This window comes from Somniosus microcephalus, chromosome 1, assembly GCF_052327205.1.
Source record: "Somniosus microcephalus isolate GS21.2 chromosome 1, FLI_Smic_1.0, whole genome shotgun sequence".
In the NCBI taxonomy this organism is placed as follows: Eukaryota; Metazoa; Chordata; class Chondrichthyes; order Squaliformes; family Somniosidae; genus Somniosus; species Somniosus microcephalus.
Window position 1 is genome coordinate 151772400 of NC_140987.1, and position 18712 is coordinate 151791111.

Here is an 18712-nt window from a genome sequence, read left to right on the forward strand (position 1 = left end):
TGTAGTTCCCCGGTTTTTCCCTACTACCCTTCTTGAATAATGGTACTACATTAGCGGTTCTCCAGTCCTCTGGCACATCCCCTGTGGCCAGAGAGGTCCTGAATATATGTGTTAGAGCCCCCGCAATCTCCTCCTTTGCCTCACACAGCAGCCTGGGATACATTTCATCCGGGCCTGGGGATTTATCCATTTTTAGACCAGCTAAAACCGCCAATACCTCCTCCCTCTCGATGTTAATATGTTCGAGCATATCACAGTCCCCCCGCCCTATTTCTATGTCTACATCGTCCTTCTCCATAGTGAAAACAGATGCAAAAAATTCATTTAGAACCCCTCCTACATCTTCCGGCTCCACACACAGATTGCCACTTTTGTCCCTAATGGGCCCTATTTTTTCCCTAGTTATCCTCTTACCCTTAATATACTTATAAAACATCTTCGGATTTTCCTTTATTTTGCTCGCCAGTGTTATTTCATGGCCCCTCCTTGATCTCCTAATTTCTTTTTTAAGTATCCCCCTGCACTTTTTGTACTCCTCTAGGGCTTCCTCCGTCTTTAGCCTTTTGTATCTACCAAAAGCCCTCCTTTTTTTCCTAATCCATTCTCGTATATCCCCTGACATCCAAGGTTCCCTGTGGTTTTTGGAACCACCCTTGACCTTTACGGGAACATGTTGCCATTGTATGATCTCAATCTCCCTTCTGAAAGCCTCCCATTGCTCCGATGCGGATTTTCCTACAAGTAGCTGATCCCAGTCCATTTTGGCCAGATCCTGCCTTATCCTATTAAAATCGGCCTTCCCCCAATTTAGAACCTTTATTTCCGGCCCATCCCTGTCCTTTTCCATGACCACCTTAAATCTTACCATATTATGGTCACTATCACCAAAGTGCTCACCTACTAGCACTTTTTCCACTTGGCCGGCCACATTCCCTAGAATTAGGTCCACTACCGCCCCCTCTCTTGTAGGACTTTCTACATGCTGGCTCAAAAAGCTCTCCTGGATGCACATTAAGAATTCTACACCCTCTGAGCCTTTCACACTTTGACTATCCCAGTTAATATTGGGGAAGTTGAAATCCCCCATTATTATTACCCTATTATTTGCACATTTCTCTGAGATTTGCCTACATATCTGTTCCTCTATCTCCCCCTGACTGTTTGGAGGCCTATAGTACACTCCCAGCAAAGTGCTTGCCCCCTTTTTGTTTTTAAGCTCCACCCATATGGCCTCATTAGAGGACCCTGCTAATATATCATCCCTCCTTACTGCAGTAATTGACTCCTTAATTAATATTGCGACACCCCCTCCTCTTATACCTCCCCCTCTGTCTCGCCTAAAGATTCTGTACCCCGGAATATTGAGCTGCCAGTCTTGCCCCTCCCTCAACCATGTCTCCGTGATATCCCTTGATCCCTTTAGCCTCAAGAAATATATCCAACTCTTTCTTGAATATATTTAATGAACTGGCGTCCACTGCCCTCTGTGGCAGAGAATTCCACAGGTTCACCACTCTCTGGGTGAAGAAATTCCTCCTCATTTCAGTCCTAAATGGCTTACCCGTTATCCTTAGACTATGACCCCTGGTTCTGGACTCCCCGGCCATCAGAAACATCCTTCCTGCATCTAGTCTGTCCAGACCTGACAGAATTTTATAGGTTTCGATGAGATCCCCTCTCAATCTTCTAAACTCCAGTGAGTATAAGCCCAATCGACACAATCTCAACTCATACGTCATTCCTGCCATCCCAGGTATCAGCCTGGTGAATCTTCGCTGCACTCCCTCCATGGCAAGAATGTCCTTCCTCAGGTAAGGTGACCAAAACTGCACACAATACTCAAGGTGCGGTCTCACCAAGGCTCTGTACAACTGTAGCAAGACAACCTTGTTCCTGTACTCGAACCCTCTTGCTACGAAGGCCAACATACCATTTGCCTTCTTAACCGCCTGCTGCACCTGCATGCTTACCTTCAGCGACTGGTGCACAAGGACACCCAGGTCTCTTTGCACTTCCCCTTCTCCCAATCTATTGCCATTCAAATAATAATCTGCCTTCCTGTTTTTGCCACCAAAGTTGATAACCTCACATTTATCCACATTATAGTGCATTTGCCATGTTTCTGCCCAATCACCCAACCTGTCCAAATCGCACTGGAGTTTCCCGACATCCTCCTCGCAGCTTACCCTCCCACCCAGCTTTGTGTCGTCTGCAAATTTGGAGATATTACATCCAATTCCCTCGTCCAGATCATTAATATATAGTGAACAGCTGGGGTCCTAGGACCGATCCTTGCGGTACCCCACTAGTCACTGCCTGCCACTCGGAAAACGACCCGTTTATTCCAACTCTTTGCTTTCTGTCCGCCAACCAGTTCTCTATCCAAGTCAATACCTTGCCCCCAATCCCATGTGCATTAATTTTGCACACTAATCTCTTAAGTGGGACCTTATCGGAAGCCTTCTGAAAGTCCAAATACACCACATCCACTGGTTCTCCCTTATCTATTTTACCAGTTACATCCTCAAAAAAGTCCAGTAGATTAGTCAAGCATGATTTACCTTTTGTAAATCCATGTTGACTTTGTCCGATCCTGTCACTGCTTTCCAAGTGCTCTGCTATTTCATCTTTTATAATAGACTCTAGCATTTTCCCCACTACCGATGTCAGGCTTACCAGTCTATAATTCCCTGCTTTTTCTCTACCACCTTTTTTGAATAGTGGGGTAACATTAGCTACCCTCCAATCCATGGGTACCGTTCCAGAGTCTATCGAGTTCTGGAAGATGACCAGTAATGCATCTACTATCTCTAGGGCCACTTCCTTAAGTACCCTGGGATGTAGACCATCAGGCCCTGGGGATTTATCGGCCTTCAGTCCCATCAATTTTCCTAACACCATTTTCCTACAAATACTGATTTCTTTCAGTTCCTCTCTTTCATCAGGCCCTATGTTCCCCGGCATCTCTGGGAGGTTATTTGTGTCCTCCTTTGTGAAGACAGAACCAAAGTATGTATTTAGTTGGTCTGCCATTTCTTTGTTTCCCATTATAAATTCCCCTGATTCTGACTGTAAGGGACCTATGCTTGACTTCACCAATCTTTTTCTCTTCACATATCTATAAAAGCTTTTACAGTCAGTTTTTATGTTCCCTGATAGCTTACTCTCATATTCTATTTTCCCTTTCTTACTTAATCCCTTTGTCCTCCTTTGTTGACTCCTAAACTGCTCCCAATCCTCAGGATTATTGATTTTTCTAGCCAATTTATATGTCCTCTCCTTGGATCTTATGCTATCCCTAATTTCCCTTGGAGATGCTACACTGGACTATTTGTATTGTGAAAAATATATACCTCTGTTGATTTTTGTACTCAGCAAGATGAGGGGCATCAAAGCTGGGAAATGGAACATGTCAATTTGAACGCCAGTGTCTCGATTTTAACTTGAGGTGGATAACGGGTGGGCGATGGAAGGAGTATGTCCATTGCCCGCCCGTTATTGCGGTCGTGAGGCCCAAGCCATTTTGAAGCCCAGGCCTCATTTACATGCCACTGGTGAACTCGGGGCACTAATCAGGCACTCTGCTGCAGCTCGTCTATTGTGGGAGGGCAGGAAAACATACGGCTCCCGCACTGAGCCTGCTGACGGTGAGAGCCGGGGGTGGGGATCCACCTGGCCACACAAAAACAAAACATTTCCTGGGTCGTTTTCTGTGCAGCCTCCAGCGTTCCCTTTAAGGATCACTGGCTAGGCCACTCAATGCCTGATACAAATTGCCAGGGCGTGCATGACACACGCTTCACCCACTTGTACCAAAAAATTGCAATTGGGATCCTATATACATCATACGACCCTGATTTACATATTACAAGTGACCTCCCAACTGAAACAGGTAGGCACTTTGACCACCCAACTCCAGATCCTACCCAAGATGGCTAGTGCGCCAGTGTAAACTGAATAGTAAACAACCTGTCACCACTTTTCGGCTGCTAACACCCTGTTTACACCAGGCAGAGCAAGTTAAAATCAGCCTTCAAGTGTCAGGAACAAACACTTCCACATCGGGTACAGCAGGGCTAGATGCACAGTAATATGCCCTCCACTCTATCCCAAAAATGGGGGAAGATTTTCTCTGTGAAATATTCTAATGAAACGATTAAACAGAATGGGTTTACAGGCAGGTTTATGATTTTCTAAGACATAGTGCCAATCTTTCCCATGTACCTGAAGCCTAACCACAGAAAAGCAAGCTATACAGAACAACTTGCATTTACATAGCGCCATTAACATAACGAAACGTCCCAACGTGCTTCACAGGAGCATAATCAAACAAAAATTTACACTGAGCCAAAGGAGACTACATTATGACAGGTGACCAACAGCTTGGTCAAAGAGGTAGGTTTTAATGAGCGTCTTAAAGTCAGAGAGGTGAAGAGTCGGGAAGGTTTAGCAAGGTAATTCCAAAGGTTAGGGCCTGAACAGTTGAAGGCATGGCCGGGCAAAAGAAGGGTAGAGTCCACAAGAGGCCAGAATTGGAGCAATACGGAGTTCTCAGAGGGTTGCAGGAGGTTAGAGAATTAGGGAGGGGTGAGGCCATGGGTGAATTTGAATACGAGGATGAGAATTTAAAAATCAAGGTGTTGGTGGATCGGGAGGCAATGTAGGTCAGTGAGCATGGGGCTGATGGGTGAATGAGAGTTAGGATATGGGCAGCAGTGTAACAGCTTCATTTCCCACATCCTGTGAAATGGTCAATTTAATGCCAATTTGGGCTTGATTCTGAGCAATTTTATGCTGTAGGTCAGAAGCCACAGGGTATTGTGTTGAAACTACCCAAACTCATTTAATGTTGGGCACTTACAGCTGGCAGAAAGAGATTTTTATGTCATTAATCTGGAATGATTCAAACCCAAGGTCCTAAGGTGAAAGGGCTGCATTCTAATTCACTGTGACACCCACTCTTCAAATTCTTCACTGCAAGCTACAAGTAAACAAAATAATGCATGGAAAATGTGCGTATATTACTCAAACTCTGGCAAAACCGTGCTTATTATAAATCAGTGAACCATACCTGAAGGCAACTCAGATGGCCATGTTGGGTAGCAACATGAGCTGCAGTGTTTCCATATTGATCAACCTCATCTAAAGATATTCCTTGTTCCTGCATATATTGTAGAAGCCACAGAAGAACTTTTTCCTAGGAAAAAGACCATTTCAGCAATTTTGGAAGACAAGTTAGAAATGCCAGTAACCACAATACCACAGCCACCCCTGAAGAATACCAAATATTTCAGCAGTCAAAATAGCACATTTTCCATAGACATAAAATGTGAATCAATGTATACTGAATGGCTTAATCTTCAAAATGAAATTCTGACACAGTATTAGTATACTAAGTTGATGTAAAATACATGTTAAATTATACTGCAAAACCACTGGAACAGCACAAAAACCTAGTGTTTGGGCAGCTTAGGGGTGCCAATAATTAAGGACTTCAGTAATCATATTTGAAAAGTTTGCATCATATAATTTTTAAAGACTCAACTTGCGTCTGATGAGAAAGCTATTAATAAATGCAATTAAGTCTAGCTTTGGTTCATGACATGTGCAAATATAGTTTTCAGCTTGCTGAATATCAAAAAAGAACCAATAACCTTAAGTAGCAACGTTTATTTTCATAGATGAAAATGTAAGGCAACTTAGGGAATGGGAAGTCGATCGAAGTTGGAGGACTTGGTAAAGGTTCATTGGTAAACAGAGCTCGGTATGGGAGAAGATGCAAGAGGCGGAGGTTTGGGCAAGTGGAAGTTTTGCATAGTATGGAGCTCAAGAGTCTGGCAGGTAGAGCACTGGTGAAGTTCAGCAGCACTGGGTGTGCGGTAGTAACAGAAGCGATGGATGTTATGAAACTGGAAATAGGCAGTTTTGATTACTTTCATGCATTTCTAGATCTGTGACTTGCTAAAAGATAAAGGGCCGAGATTTTACTTACCTAGGTGGATCCGTGGCGGACGATGTCGGTGGCGGGTCCCGACCCTGCTGCTGGCTCCATCCCATTCTCTGAAATGACTTTCCGTTGATAGGGCTTGTTAAGTCTGCCCAGCGCGTTTCCTGGGCCAATTAGAGGAAGCGGGTCTGGGGACGTCATTTCATGATGCATCAGCAGCCAGTTTCCTTAAAGGGACCATGGCCAACTTTATTTTGACATTTGTGCTGTCAGTGTTCTACAGCACTGAAAACACTGACAATCACTGCACAGAGGTGCAGGGCTGCACTCAGGTTCTCCCATGACTCCTTCCCATATACTTATTCAGGGAGTCAGAGCAATGCAGTCCGATGGGTGGACGACCCCTTCCCAAGAAACCAACACAGCCTGATTGCACATTGCACAGGAGGACACAAGCAGGGATGTCGTCAGGAGGACCAGGCTGCAGTGGTGCAAACCTTTCAATTATCTCATTAGATCACGAAACGTTAGTACAAAGCCATAATCACCTTCATCCTGCTGTGGCTCTCCTCACATCCCCATCACTCTGCCTTCCCTACCCTACTCATGCACATCCTTACTCACACCAACTTACCCTGCACCTCCACCCATCCCTCTCTATCTACATTATCACATCCCTATCTTACGAGCCACCCTTCACACTCACCCTCATTCTAGTGCAATCATACCAACTGACAACACACAAGGGTAGCCACTTGGGTGTTTTATCCAATGTTCATGTGAAGTTTCTGCTAATGTGCTGTCAAACATTGAAACCTTTATTTTCAACACTTTGCGTTTATGGACAGATTTGTGTGTACCTTTGGAAGTGGCTTGGTGAGTTGCAGTGAATGGTGAGACATAATGGTACACCCCGCAATGGTGGCGAGTGTGAAAGGAATGGCTTGGACATTGTAGGGATGCTTTATCGTGTTGGTGTGAGGTGGTGCCAACCTGGCATATCATGTGGCAGCCAGGGTGTACAGCGTCAAGCGAAGTAAATCTGGCCATGATGAGGCCATCCCTGGCCTCCCAGGCAGCAATGTGCTCGGGTCCTGCTGCCCTCTGTCCTGTGCAGCATCAGGATATTGCGGAGAAGGTTGGTGTTGTTGTTGGTGCTGCTGGTGTTGGGGTTGGTCGTGGTCGGATTCGGAGGACCAAGGTGCGAGAGTATATGTTGATGGAATAGATGGCAGGTGAAGTACAGATGACAGAAGCATTCTGCCAATGGTGAGAGAGGTCTTCCAAAGAGGTGATACTGGATGGAGAGTGGAAAGCCTGAAGAATCTGTGCTGGAAATGGACTTAGAAACAGCTTGTGGCTGAGGAAAGTGATGATCTGTCAGGTGGGAGCTATTACTGTACATTTGAAGCGGTCAAGGAATCAGCTGCAGCAATGGCCACTGAACTCCTGCCTCAGGTTGACAGCCGTGATCCCCGAACAGCGTGGTTCTCGTGGCCATGAAGTTAAAGTGAAAAGGGAAGTTAAAAAAGCCGGTTAATGATCTGCTCAGCGCTGACAGACCTGACAATGGGAACGAAGCGTGGCGGCAGGTTCCCGACCCAATGTCAGAAAAATACTTTCCCACCCGACCCACCACCGATAACCTGGAAAAAACCTGGAAAATTCCTCCCAAGAAGTCTAGAATTAGTGTTAAACTAACCAGATAGGTTGAAATTTTACTTGATAATTGAAAACAAGACCCCATTTGAAAAGCAGTTGCTTGTGGGCTTCCACAGTGGTCTGTCCTGGATCCCTAGTTATTTGTAAAATTTTGAACAATTTGAAGAAGCTACCACTAGTAATACTGTCAAATTTTCTGAGGATTCTGAACTATTGGTCAATTGCAAGGAAGAACAAAAGCATTTACTGTAATATGAACTGAAAAAAAAAAAATAAGCAGGTAGAATTAATATGACATAAGATAATGCAAATTGAAACAGAAAACATGAGCCAGATACTTCATTACGAAATAAATAAAAAAGGTTTTGGGTGTGACTGCTGACCATTCGCTTCAAACATCCACGTGATGCAAAGCGGTTATCAATAAAACTAGTCAATTACTGAGCTGCATCTTGTGGACATTTAATTATAATTTGAAATGGTTTATTTTAACATTTTATAATTTGTCAGGCTACATTTTGAAAATTATGTGCAATTGTGGCAACAATAGCCATGAAAGAATATTGGAAAGGACTCAGAAGAGAACTTTCTGGGTCTTCAAACAGCATGAGCGGTGCTAACAGAATTTAAAATGCTTCCATTGGAGTAAAGATGAGAGAAGGGACACAATGCAGATCTTTAAAATACTCAAGGCATGGTTAATGTGGACATATGCAGATTATTTCATTTGAACTGTGTTGCATTTGCATATTCAGTTTTGTAATCAATAAGAAAGTGTGAGGTAATGCATTTGGGGAGGGCTAACAAGGAAAGGGAATACACATTAAATGGTAGGACACTGAGTAGTGCAGAGGAATAAAGGGACCTTGGTGTGCATGTAAACAGATACCTGAAGGTTGCAGGCCAAGTAGATAAGGTGGTTAAGAAGGCATATGGAATGCTTGCCTTTGTTAGCCGTGGCATAGAATACAAGAGATGAGGGCCTAGAAATTGGGTTGGGGCGCCAAAGTGGCGCAAAAGTCGCCTGAGTGCAGGATTTAGCGCAGCGATCGGAGTAATTCCGATCGCCAGAAATTCAGTTTCAGTGCCGCTCGAGGGACACGGGGCGGGGCTCGAGGCGCTCCGCGTCCCTCTTAGGGCGCTGAAACTGATTATCGCAGCGCAACGTGCCGCAGCGTGTGCACGCTGCGATACTGCAGGCCTTCCTCCCAATGTTAAGGGGAAGGTGCCTGCAACAGCGCGATCCCCGATCGCGAGTGCCGGCAAATGAGCCCGGCACCAAGGAGAAGTGCCGGGCTCTCGGGAAACAGCCAGCAATGCCGCGGGGGGGAGGTTAGGAGGCTGGGGACGGAGGTGCTGGCAAGCGGCCGCCGAAAAAGCGGCCGCCCCGCACCTCCGCCTTAACTTGCGCCGCTGCCGGCACAGTAAGGCCCCGTGAACCGGGCGTGGGTAGCGAGCGGCGCAACTGCGGCGTTCGCTACCAAATATCGCGAACGGGGCGCTGCGCACACCGATGACGTCATCGGTGGCGGCGCAGCGCAAAAGCCTAAAGCCATCATTAGCGCCCCTACTGAATATCGCGGGAGACGCAGCCAGTGGCGCTACAGCCACTGACTGCCTCTTTAGGCGCTAACAGGTGGCGCTACTCACCCAATTTCTCCCCCGAGGGGTTATGCTTCAACTGTATAAAACACTAGTTAGGCCTCAGCTAGAGTACTGCGTGCAGTTTTGGTCACCACATTACAGGAAAGATGTGATTGCACTAGAGAGGGTACAGAGGACATTTACAAGGATGTTGCCAGGAGTAGAGAATCTTAGCTATGAGGAAAGACGGGATAGGCTGGGTTTGTTTTCCTTGGAACAGAGGAGGCTGAGGGGAGACCTTATTGAGGTGTATAAAATTATGAGGGGCATAGATAAAGAAAGTGGATAGAAAGGACCTGTTTCCCTTTAGTGGAGGGGTCAAAAGCCAGGGGGCACAGATTTAAAGTAATTGGTGGAAGGTTTAGAGGGGATTTGAGGGGAAATGTCTTCACCCAGAGGGTTGTGGGGTTCTGGAACTCACTGCCTGAAAGGGTGGTAGAGGCAGGAACTCTAACCACATTTAAAAAGTACTTGGATGTGCACTTGGGATGCTGTAGCCTGCAGGGCTACGGACCAAGAGCTGGGACGTGGGATTAGGCTGGATAGCTCTTTGTTGGCCAGCGAGGACACGATGGGCTGAAATGGCCTCTTTCCATGCTGTAACTTTCTATGAATCTATGAAAACAATTTCTTTCCTTCTCATCAAAAAAGTTAACGGTTAATGCCACACTGATTAACTCTTGAAAGGACTTATGGTTATGATATTACTTGCACATTAAAGGATATATTTGATAACAATGTACATTATCAAATCCCATCACATATATGATGGTATTCAGCTGTAGTCCTTTAAGGGGTGCATGGTCCCGATTTGGTGTTGCTTCCAGCACAAAACTGAAGCTACGCAGAGTGCATTTTAAAATTATTTAGCTAACCCCACTGAATTTGGTACGTTCAGCAAGCCACTTCATTAGTGCAGGTACATGTAGGATGGCTATGATTGCAGATTAATTTTTCCCCAATTGGGAAAAAGCCATCAAGTTCCCTTATCTGTTGTGCAGGGGATGGGGATACAGGAGTCAATAGAAGTTTCAATTTTAGCTTGGAAACTTTGCCTGTGGCTATTCACCTCTATGGGGAGGTTACGTAAAGGGTTAGGCTCAAAAGGCCGAATTGTCTTGTGTTTCATATTTTTTGCCTTACAAGCCTACCAACAGCTTTATTCTGAATGCTTGCCTATGGCATAAACACATTAATAACTTTTGCTACTGCAGGGTATAAAAGTAGGAGTAAAGATAAAAGTTGGGATAGTTATCCATTCATGTTTAATATATGTATAACCCAACTGATGATAAAAAGATTGCTAATGGTATTAAATCCTAAACTTTTTTTTTTTATTCGTTCATGGGATATGGGGGTCGCTGGCAAGACCATTATTTATTGTCCATCTCTAATTGCCCTCAAGAAGGTGGTGGTGAGCCGCCCTCTTGAACCGCTGCAGTCTGTGTGGTGAAGGTACTCCCACAGTGCTGTTAGTGAGGGAGTTCCAGGATTTTGACCCAGCAACAATGAAGGATCGGCGATATATTTCCAAGTCAGGATGGTGTGCGACTTGGAGGTGATGGTGCTCCCATGCCCCTGCTGCCCTTGTCCTTCTAGGTGGTAGAGGTCGTGGGTTTGGGAGATCCTGGATAGCCTTCAGCTTACCTGTCCATAGCATGCTGCATAATGTATAAGGGCAGGGTAACCATCTGAAGGGCTCAGCTCAGCAATGGCTTCAGTCTCACTCATCAGCCAACGCAGGCATTCAAGCTGTCCTTCCTGTGGTCACACAACCAAAGCAAGAGATTAACTTTCATCACTTTTAAACATTCTGTAGATACACAATATTTTTCTCTGTTACTAAACACATGTGGCAGCTATAAAATTAATTTCCATATAAGTGCTGCTACAATAGCAAAAGTCCTTTAGCATAACTGATTTTAGGCTTTTGTTGATGCTCAGTATATTATATTTATGGCCTGAGAGGCTCAAATGTATTAGTGCACTAGAAAATGACAAAGGAATAGAGGGAGATACCTTCTTCACCCCACACTAATGGAAGAGAGAATTTTTGGAGGTTTTTTTTAAAACTAGGAACTACTGGATAAGCTTAGAATCTTCACCCTTGGAAAGATACATGTCATTAACAGAGATATTCAAGATACTTAAATGAGATACAGAAAGTTTATTTGAAACTAATACTTTGAGATATTTAAAGGCAACAGGATAAGAGAGCATAGGTTCAAAGCAAGTTTAGGACATGTGCCAGGTATCATTTCTTTACACTGAGGGTGAGCAACAGCTAGCAGGATGCCAGGAAGAGTGGTTAGGGCCAGAACACTGAACTCATTTAACAAACAACTAAATGCAGCAATGAGAACACTGCAGAATTTGTACTCTGGAGGACGAGATCAAATGGGCTCAAGGCCCTTCATCCAAAACTGTCTCGTTATACTCATTATGAAACTGGCTGCTGGAAGTATAGCTCAGAGATTCTTCCATGTTTTCCTCTCTCCCTGCCAGGAAACACCCAAGCCCAGAAACTGCAGGAGGTAGAAGAGCAAAATTCTGGGGATGTCCAGCAGGGGAGCTGTATTTTAGGGTAGAATCTGTATTTCTGGGTTTCTGCCCCATTTTTACATTAATGTTAAATTTCACTCTGAAGGGGGACACTTTTTCTGCCCACCCCACTTATGCAGCTCTAGCACTTTGGGGCATTAAGGGGGCATTCCTAGCCTTCCCCTAGAATTACACCCAAGTACCATTAATAGGCCCAGCAAGACCGCAATCTGCTGACTGGAGGCTTAGGTCCTGTTCTGGGCCTAGAGAAGGCCACATCATTAAAGAAGAAAATGGGAATCGATCCTAGAATTCTGCCTCCTCCGTAGGTTAGGCACTGCTGCAGGTGCAGGCACCCACCATGAACAATTAAATTAGCTCATCCACACTATTTAGGATGGGGTCAATAGCAGGACAAAGCAGACGATAGAAGATCTATCCATTGTGTTTATGTGCACGTAACAGGATTGCGAAATTTCTGCCCGCTAGCCTCTGCTTATCACTTCCCCAAGGTAGCACGACTGAGATTAGAAGATCTGTTTCAAAGAATAAAGGCATAAAGCTGTGTGCCACGGTCATTGGTGCTCCAACATGAAGAAACACTGCCACCAAAACCAGTATTTTAGAGTCAGCTCAAGTTACTATTGTACATCTTTTACTGGAAGATCACAACCAACTAACCTCTCTCAAGGCTACGTTAATACCATAGGTATTAAATGAAACAGGATATAATTAGAACATATTGATCAAAATAATTTTGGTTGAACTGGAACACTTCTTAAACTGGCTCAAAAAGGATTTTTTGTTTTATTTTTTATTATACAGTTCTACTACACAAACAGGAATTCATTCATACAGGACTCACATCTGTAAGTGAAAAATCAGGTCTTAGGTGGTTGTTGTCTTCCAGATTCTTTTATCATTGTTTTCTTCACAGAAAGCATTTTGGGATTAAGTTATACTTAAGGTGTGTTTTAAAAGGGAATTTGTACAGGTTTTAAAGGAAAAAGCAACAGGCTCCAGGCACTGAAGATGTGCATTAAAGCCCACCGAGCCAGTTTGTGAAACGTCACTGTGCACAGTCCATTTCAATCGGATACAATGAGGGTCCATTGCCTCACTTTCGGTTCATTAGCCAGAATAACCATGGATGTTATGCAATTTGTTATCCCTTATCTCAGCTGGCCAACAAATATGCACATTTATTGTGGCGAGGAGGATTCCATTCATATGGATACTGCCCCATATTTTCCTAGAGTCAGAATTAATTAAAAAAAGCATGTACAGGGCATTCAATTTTTAAACAAGAGACTGCGAGGTGTAGGTGTAGCTGGAAGCTAAAATGCAGGAGGTCAGTTTTTGTAATTAAAAGCTGTCTGGAAAGAAAGGCAATGCCAAAAACAAGCAACACAGCCCATGAAAGGGTTTAATTTTTTTTCTAGGAGAGAAGCAGCTAATTGAAGGAAGTGGAATTTTACAGCCAGGAAGTGGTTACTCTGTATTTTCACTTGCAGTCTGTAAAATAAATTAACTTAAATGATTTGTATCTGGCCTTGTCCCACCAAGTATTTCAGTCCGTCTTTGGGAAGATTGGAGAAGCGTACATGAAAGACAATATATCCAGTTCAGATCACAAAGAAGTTCTATTGTTATACCCCAAGTTATACTATTGCAAAATTAGATATTGGGAAGTACGGGCACATTCCTGAATGCAAGATACTTGAACAGCTTGCACGAGTGACCAGTGCCGCTGTACCAAGAGAATATCTAGGGCAGACTCTAAACTTGCAATATGTACCTCAGTATTTATGTTTGATAGCACTCATGACCATTTTGGGAAACTGTAGATTTAATTCTATACAAGCCACAAACTGATCGATTAGGCGTTATTTTCTAGGAAATACATTTCATTTAATGGCAACAGTGAGGTTCTCCACTATACATTCAATGTGATCCACGAAAGACTCATCCATTTAAATGCTGACTTCAAGCTGGAAGTGTATTATTAAATCTGCGTTGAATCAAGGAGTCACTGTAGTGCAACAGTATTGGGAACATCAATACAAAGCAATCAGAGTAATGAAATGTCAAACTTATATTCTCCAATATGTTGAGATCCTAATCTCAGCAATGTCAATGCAGGGAAGTACTGAGGGGAAAAAAAAAACAGGTAGCTCCTCACAGGGAAAATGAAAAACTCAGAGGGAAAATAATGCTATATTGGATAGCTCCAAATGGTGAAAGTCCGAACAACAGGTGGTAAATGTCCTGGCAAAATTAGAGGATATAAAAAGGAGAGAAAATTCAACCATAAGTACTCCAAGGGAGTGGGGGGAGGGAGAGAAACAACTTCACATTGGGTCTTCGGGATCACTACCCAACACTGTTTATAAATCCACCACACGTACCAGCAATGGTATGCTCGTCTGGTTCTGATAGTGATAGAATTTATTCTCCTACCCATTAGGAAGAGAAATATTTTTCTAGTACAGCATCGTCCCCGTCACCAAATTTAACATGCATTATTTACACACAGCACGCATTGGGTCAGCCGTGGCTCAGTTGGTAGCATCCATGCCTTGGAGTCAGAGGTTGTGGGTTCAAGTCCCACCCCAGAGACTTGAGCACAAAAATCTAGGCCGACACTCCAGTGCAGTACTGAGGGAGTGCTACACTGTCGGAGGGGTCATCTTTCGGATGAGACGTTAAACCAAGGCCCCGTCTGCACTCTCAGGTGGACGTAAAAGATTCCATGGCACTATTTCGAAGAGCAGGGGCGTTATCCCCAGTGTTCTGGCCAATATTTATCCCTCAATCAACATCACTAAAAAACAGATTATCTGGTCATTATCACATTGCTGTTTGTGGGAGCTTGCTGTGTGAAAATTGGCTGCTGCGTTTCCTGCATTACAGCAGTGAGTACACTTTAAAAAGTACTTAATTGGCTGTAAAGAGCTTTGGGACATCCAGTGGTTGTGAAAGACGCTATATAAATTCAATTCTGTCTTTCTTTATTGGTTAATTCTCATGCGACATACCTTTACTGCTAATGAAGACGGTGTAAGTTTCTCATTATTACGCTCCGTCAAGCATTCCTCTGCCATTAACGTAGTCAGATGCTGTAAACACTCAAGGTGTCCTTGTGAGGCTGCAATGTGCAGTAGATTATTTCCTTTTTCATCATGAATCTTCTCCAGATTGTCAACGGTTAAATGTGGCTAATTGTTATATGGGCAACAGAGAAGGGATACCAAGTTACACAGATGTAAAACTGCTGATTATTTTCTTACTTTTTCTACTCAAAACTTCTTCAGTTAAACTTCATATTTTTGTGCTATCCATCATTCCTTTTACTGGCTTTTAAATTCAGAAATTGATGACTTCACAGTCAGAAATTATTTAGCAACTGCTTAAAAGTTCTTTTACATTGGCCAGGATAGAATTAAACCTCAAATTATTTTGAAATTATATCAAACAGCACAAGTCAAAGATGACAGATTTTACTACCTAGTGTAGAGACAAGAAGTTGGAGGGATAATTGGTGTGTATGTGTATTATATATATTGAACAATGGATATGAATTGCCAGTTGACTGATGAACACAAAAATCTAATGGCTCGTAAAAGGATTGGAGCTAGTTTCTACTGTGAAATAAACGCAATGCATCAATAGTAGTGAGTTCTAGGGGCGCTTTTATTGGAACACCAACATAACTTAATCATGTGTGTAGCACTCGTGAGTTACGGTTTCTTTTACTCAAACCTAACTTTGGATGAAAGCTAAATAACTTTGATATGGCAAATGTAAAAATAAATATATTAAGCTGTGCATTTAAATTGAATATGACATTCAGATAAATTATAAAACTGCTGTTTTAAATTATTTGATGACTATCATCTAATACTTCACCTTTGACGCAATGTAAAGACAAGGGCTGGGAGAAAGACTTCTATTTCCAGTGCCCTCCTTTCTTAAAACTGCATTTGGCGGTTTTAAATACATGAATTTCTGGCCTCTCGGCTTTCCTTTGATATTAATAGACCCCCTATTAGACACTATTTTTGCATCACTTCTTCATTTATTGTTGTAAATTATGCCAGCATTAAACAAATCATTTACTGCCACAATTTGCCATGTCAAGCCTGCCTTTTGCTTTGCACACAATCCAGAGTATACTGTATTCATGTATTACATATCGTATATAAACACATATTTACGAGTCATGTTTTGTATTTTGAAAGTGCAGCATTTTCTACAAGGGAAGACTTAGTGATATACTGTAGTAGGAATCAGGCTAACTGTAATTGACACGAAGTGAATGACACCAAATAGCTTGAGGACTGGTTACAATAATCCAGGAATTCCTGTTGCCAGTGTCCTTTTAACATGCTACAGACTTTTCAAATATTAATCCATTTTCTCTGCTGTCCTGAATCTGTCTTACCAAACTTTGTACTGCCTTATATGACTATCAGATTGTAGCTAACATTTTCTCTGCAGTATCCAGCCCCGATGTTAGTCAGTGCCAGATCAGCAACATTTTATTATAATAATTCTATACACAATACATGATTTAGCAGGAGTAAATATAATACAAAACATCACCAAAACTGGGACTAAAATATTAAATGATGAAATTCGTTGGCAAAAGATCACACATACTTCAATTGCAACTCCAGATTGCCAGGACATTAAAGTACTATCTGATTTCATGCCATTTGTACTCTTATTTTCAATATAACTTAACTCTGATTACATGCAGATAACTTGATGATTAATATAGAAAAATGTAACAAACAAGTGGCCTGGGTATTTGTTGAATTATTTTAAGTACACTTTGCAGTTCTTTGTCAAGTTATGTTCTATGAATAAGAAGTGTTGAAATGTTCAGCTAATGGGGAAGATGCGTTACAGAGACCTACAGTTCACAGTGGGTTTTGATTAAAACATGCATCATGATACAGTATAATGTTCTAGCTGGTTGGCTCTGAATTAGCCAATTATTGAGAACGTCCATCAATTTACCAATTTCTTTTAAAATCAAAAAACATTTTGTTGGGAAATGTTCTACTCATTAGTATTCCATGAATTGAAAGGAAAAGTATGTTCAAACAACAGCCTTTTATCTTTGTAACTAGAACTTCAATCCAGTGCATACAAATATAAAAGCTCTCCTCTATTAAAGTTAGGACCTTAAGTGAAATGTGTTTGCCCATCCTACGGATTTCGTAAACAGCAAATTTGCAGATTACATATTTTAAAAAGCAATAGTTAATGAATTCAGAAGGGCATATGTCTAATTCGGTCACCCCCTCAGCCTTCTCTTTTCAAGAGAAAAAAGAGAACCAGCCTGTTCATCCTTTCCCAATAACCTCGCAGTTCTAGTATCATCCTTGTAAATCTTTTTCGCACCCTCTCCACTGCCTCTATAGCCTTTTTATAATATGGCGACCAGAACTGTACACAGTACTCAAAGTGTGGTCTAACCAAGGTTCGATACAAGTTTAACAGGACTTCTCTACTTTTCAATTCTATCCCTCTAGAAATAAACTCGCGGGCTTAGTTTGCCTTTTTTATGGTTGACAAAGGGTCATCAATATGAAATGTTCACTGTTTCTCTCTCCACAGATGCTGCCTAACCTGCTGATTATTTCCAGCATTTTCTGTTTTTATTTCAGATTTCCAGCATCCGCAGTATTTTGCTTTTTCCTTTTTTATGGCCTTATTAACCTGTGTCACTACTTTTAGCGATCGGTACATTTGTGCTCCCAGATCCATGTGCTCCTCTACCCCATTTAGGTTCTTATTTTCCAAGTAATATGGGACCTCCTTATTTTTACCTACCAAAATGTAACACCTCCTACTTATCTGTGTTGAAATTCAATTGCCAAATATATGTCCATTATGCATTTTATTAATGTCTTCCTCCTCAGTATTGACTATCCACCTCACCCCTAATTTGGTGTCATACGCAAAATTAGAAATTGTGTTTCTGATTCCAAAGTCTAAATTGTTAATATAAATTGTGAACAACAGTGGTCCCAGCACTGATCCGTGTGGGACCGCACTTCCCACCTTCTGCCACTCTGAATAGCTACCCTTTACACCTACTCTCTGCTTTCTGTCTTACAGCCAGCTAGCTATCCATTCTGCTACTTCTACCCTGACTCCACATGCTCTGACCTTATTCATTAATCTATTATGTGGTACCTTATTGAAAGCCTTTTGGAAATCTAGATATATTACATGTACTACATTACCCTTGTCTCCTCTGTCTGTTACGTCTTCAAAGATTCAATGAGGTTGATCAAGCAAGACATTCCCTTTTGAAATCTATGCTGACTATTCATTATTATATTTCTTGTTTCCAGATGTTTTTCTATTTTCTCCTTTAGTAGGGATTCCATGATCTTTCCTATCACTGACATTAAGCTGACAGATCTAGTGTTCCCTGGACATGTTCGTTCTCCCTTCTTAAATATAGGTATAATGTTAGCTATCCGCCAGTCCTCTGGCTATACACCTTTTCCGAACAAATTATTAAATATGTGTAATATTGCCTGTGCTAATTCTTCCCTGAAATCTGTTAAAATGCACGGACGCAATCCATGTGGACATGGGGTTTATCCTGAGTTTCATTAGTTTATTTAATATTTCTCCTCTATCTTAAATATTGTTATCATTTCTAATCTCATCTTCTGATGTCATGTGCACCTGATCTGTCTCCTTGGTAAATACTGAAGCAAAATAACTATTGAATATTTCTGCCACTTCTCTATCGCTGCCCTTGATTTTATCCTGGCCGTCCCTTAGTGGCCCGATTCCCATCCCGACTTTATTTTTTTTATGTGCCTGTAGAATATATAACGATTTTGTTTTATGTTTCCTGAAAATTTAATTTCAAAGTTCCTCTTGGCC

General features: G+C 42.3%; 1 protein-coding gene across 3 annotated transcripts in view; it reads right to left on the bottom strand.

Moving 5' to 3' along the window:
- sncaip (synuclein, alpha interacting protein) overlaps window positions 1-18712 on the bottom strand; it is a 210386-nt gene that overhangs the window by 40838 nt on the left and 150836 nt on the right. For all 3 annotated transcript variants that reach the window (XM_085986770.1, XM_085986780.1, XM_085986788.1), the window contains exons 5-7: window positions 14833-15012; window positions 10901-11014; window positions 5072-5197 (exon numbers count right to left, since the gene is read on the bottom strand). In XM_085986770.1, coding sequence (XP_085842896.1) covers window positions 5072-5197; window positions 10901-11014; window positions 14833-15012 — 420 coding nt within the window. The remainder of the gene's footprint in view (window positions 1-5071; window positions 5198-10900; window positions 11015-14832; window positions 15013-18712) is intronic.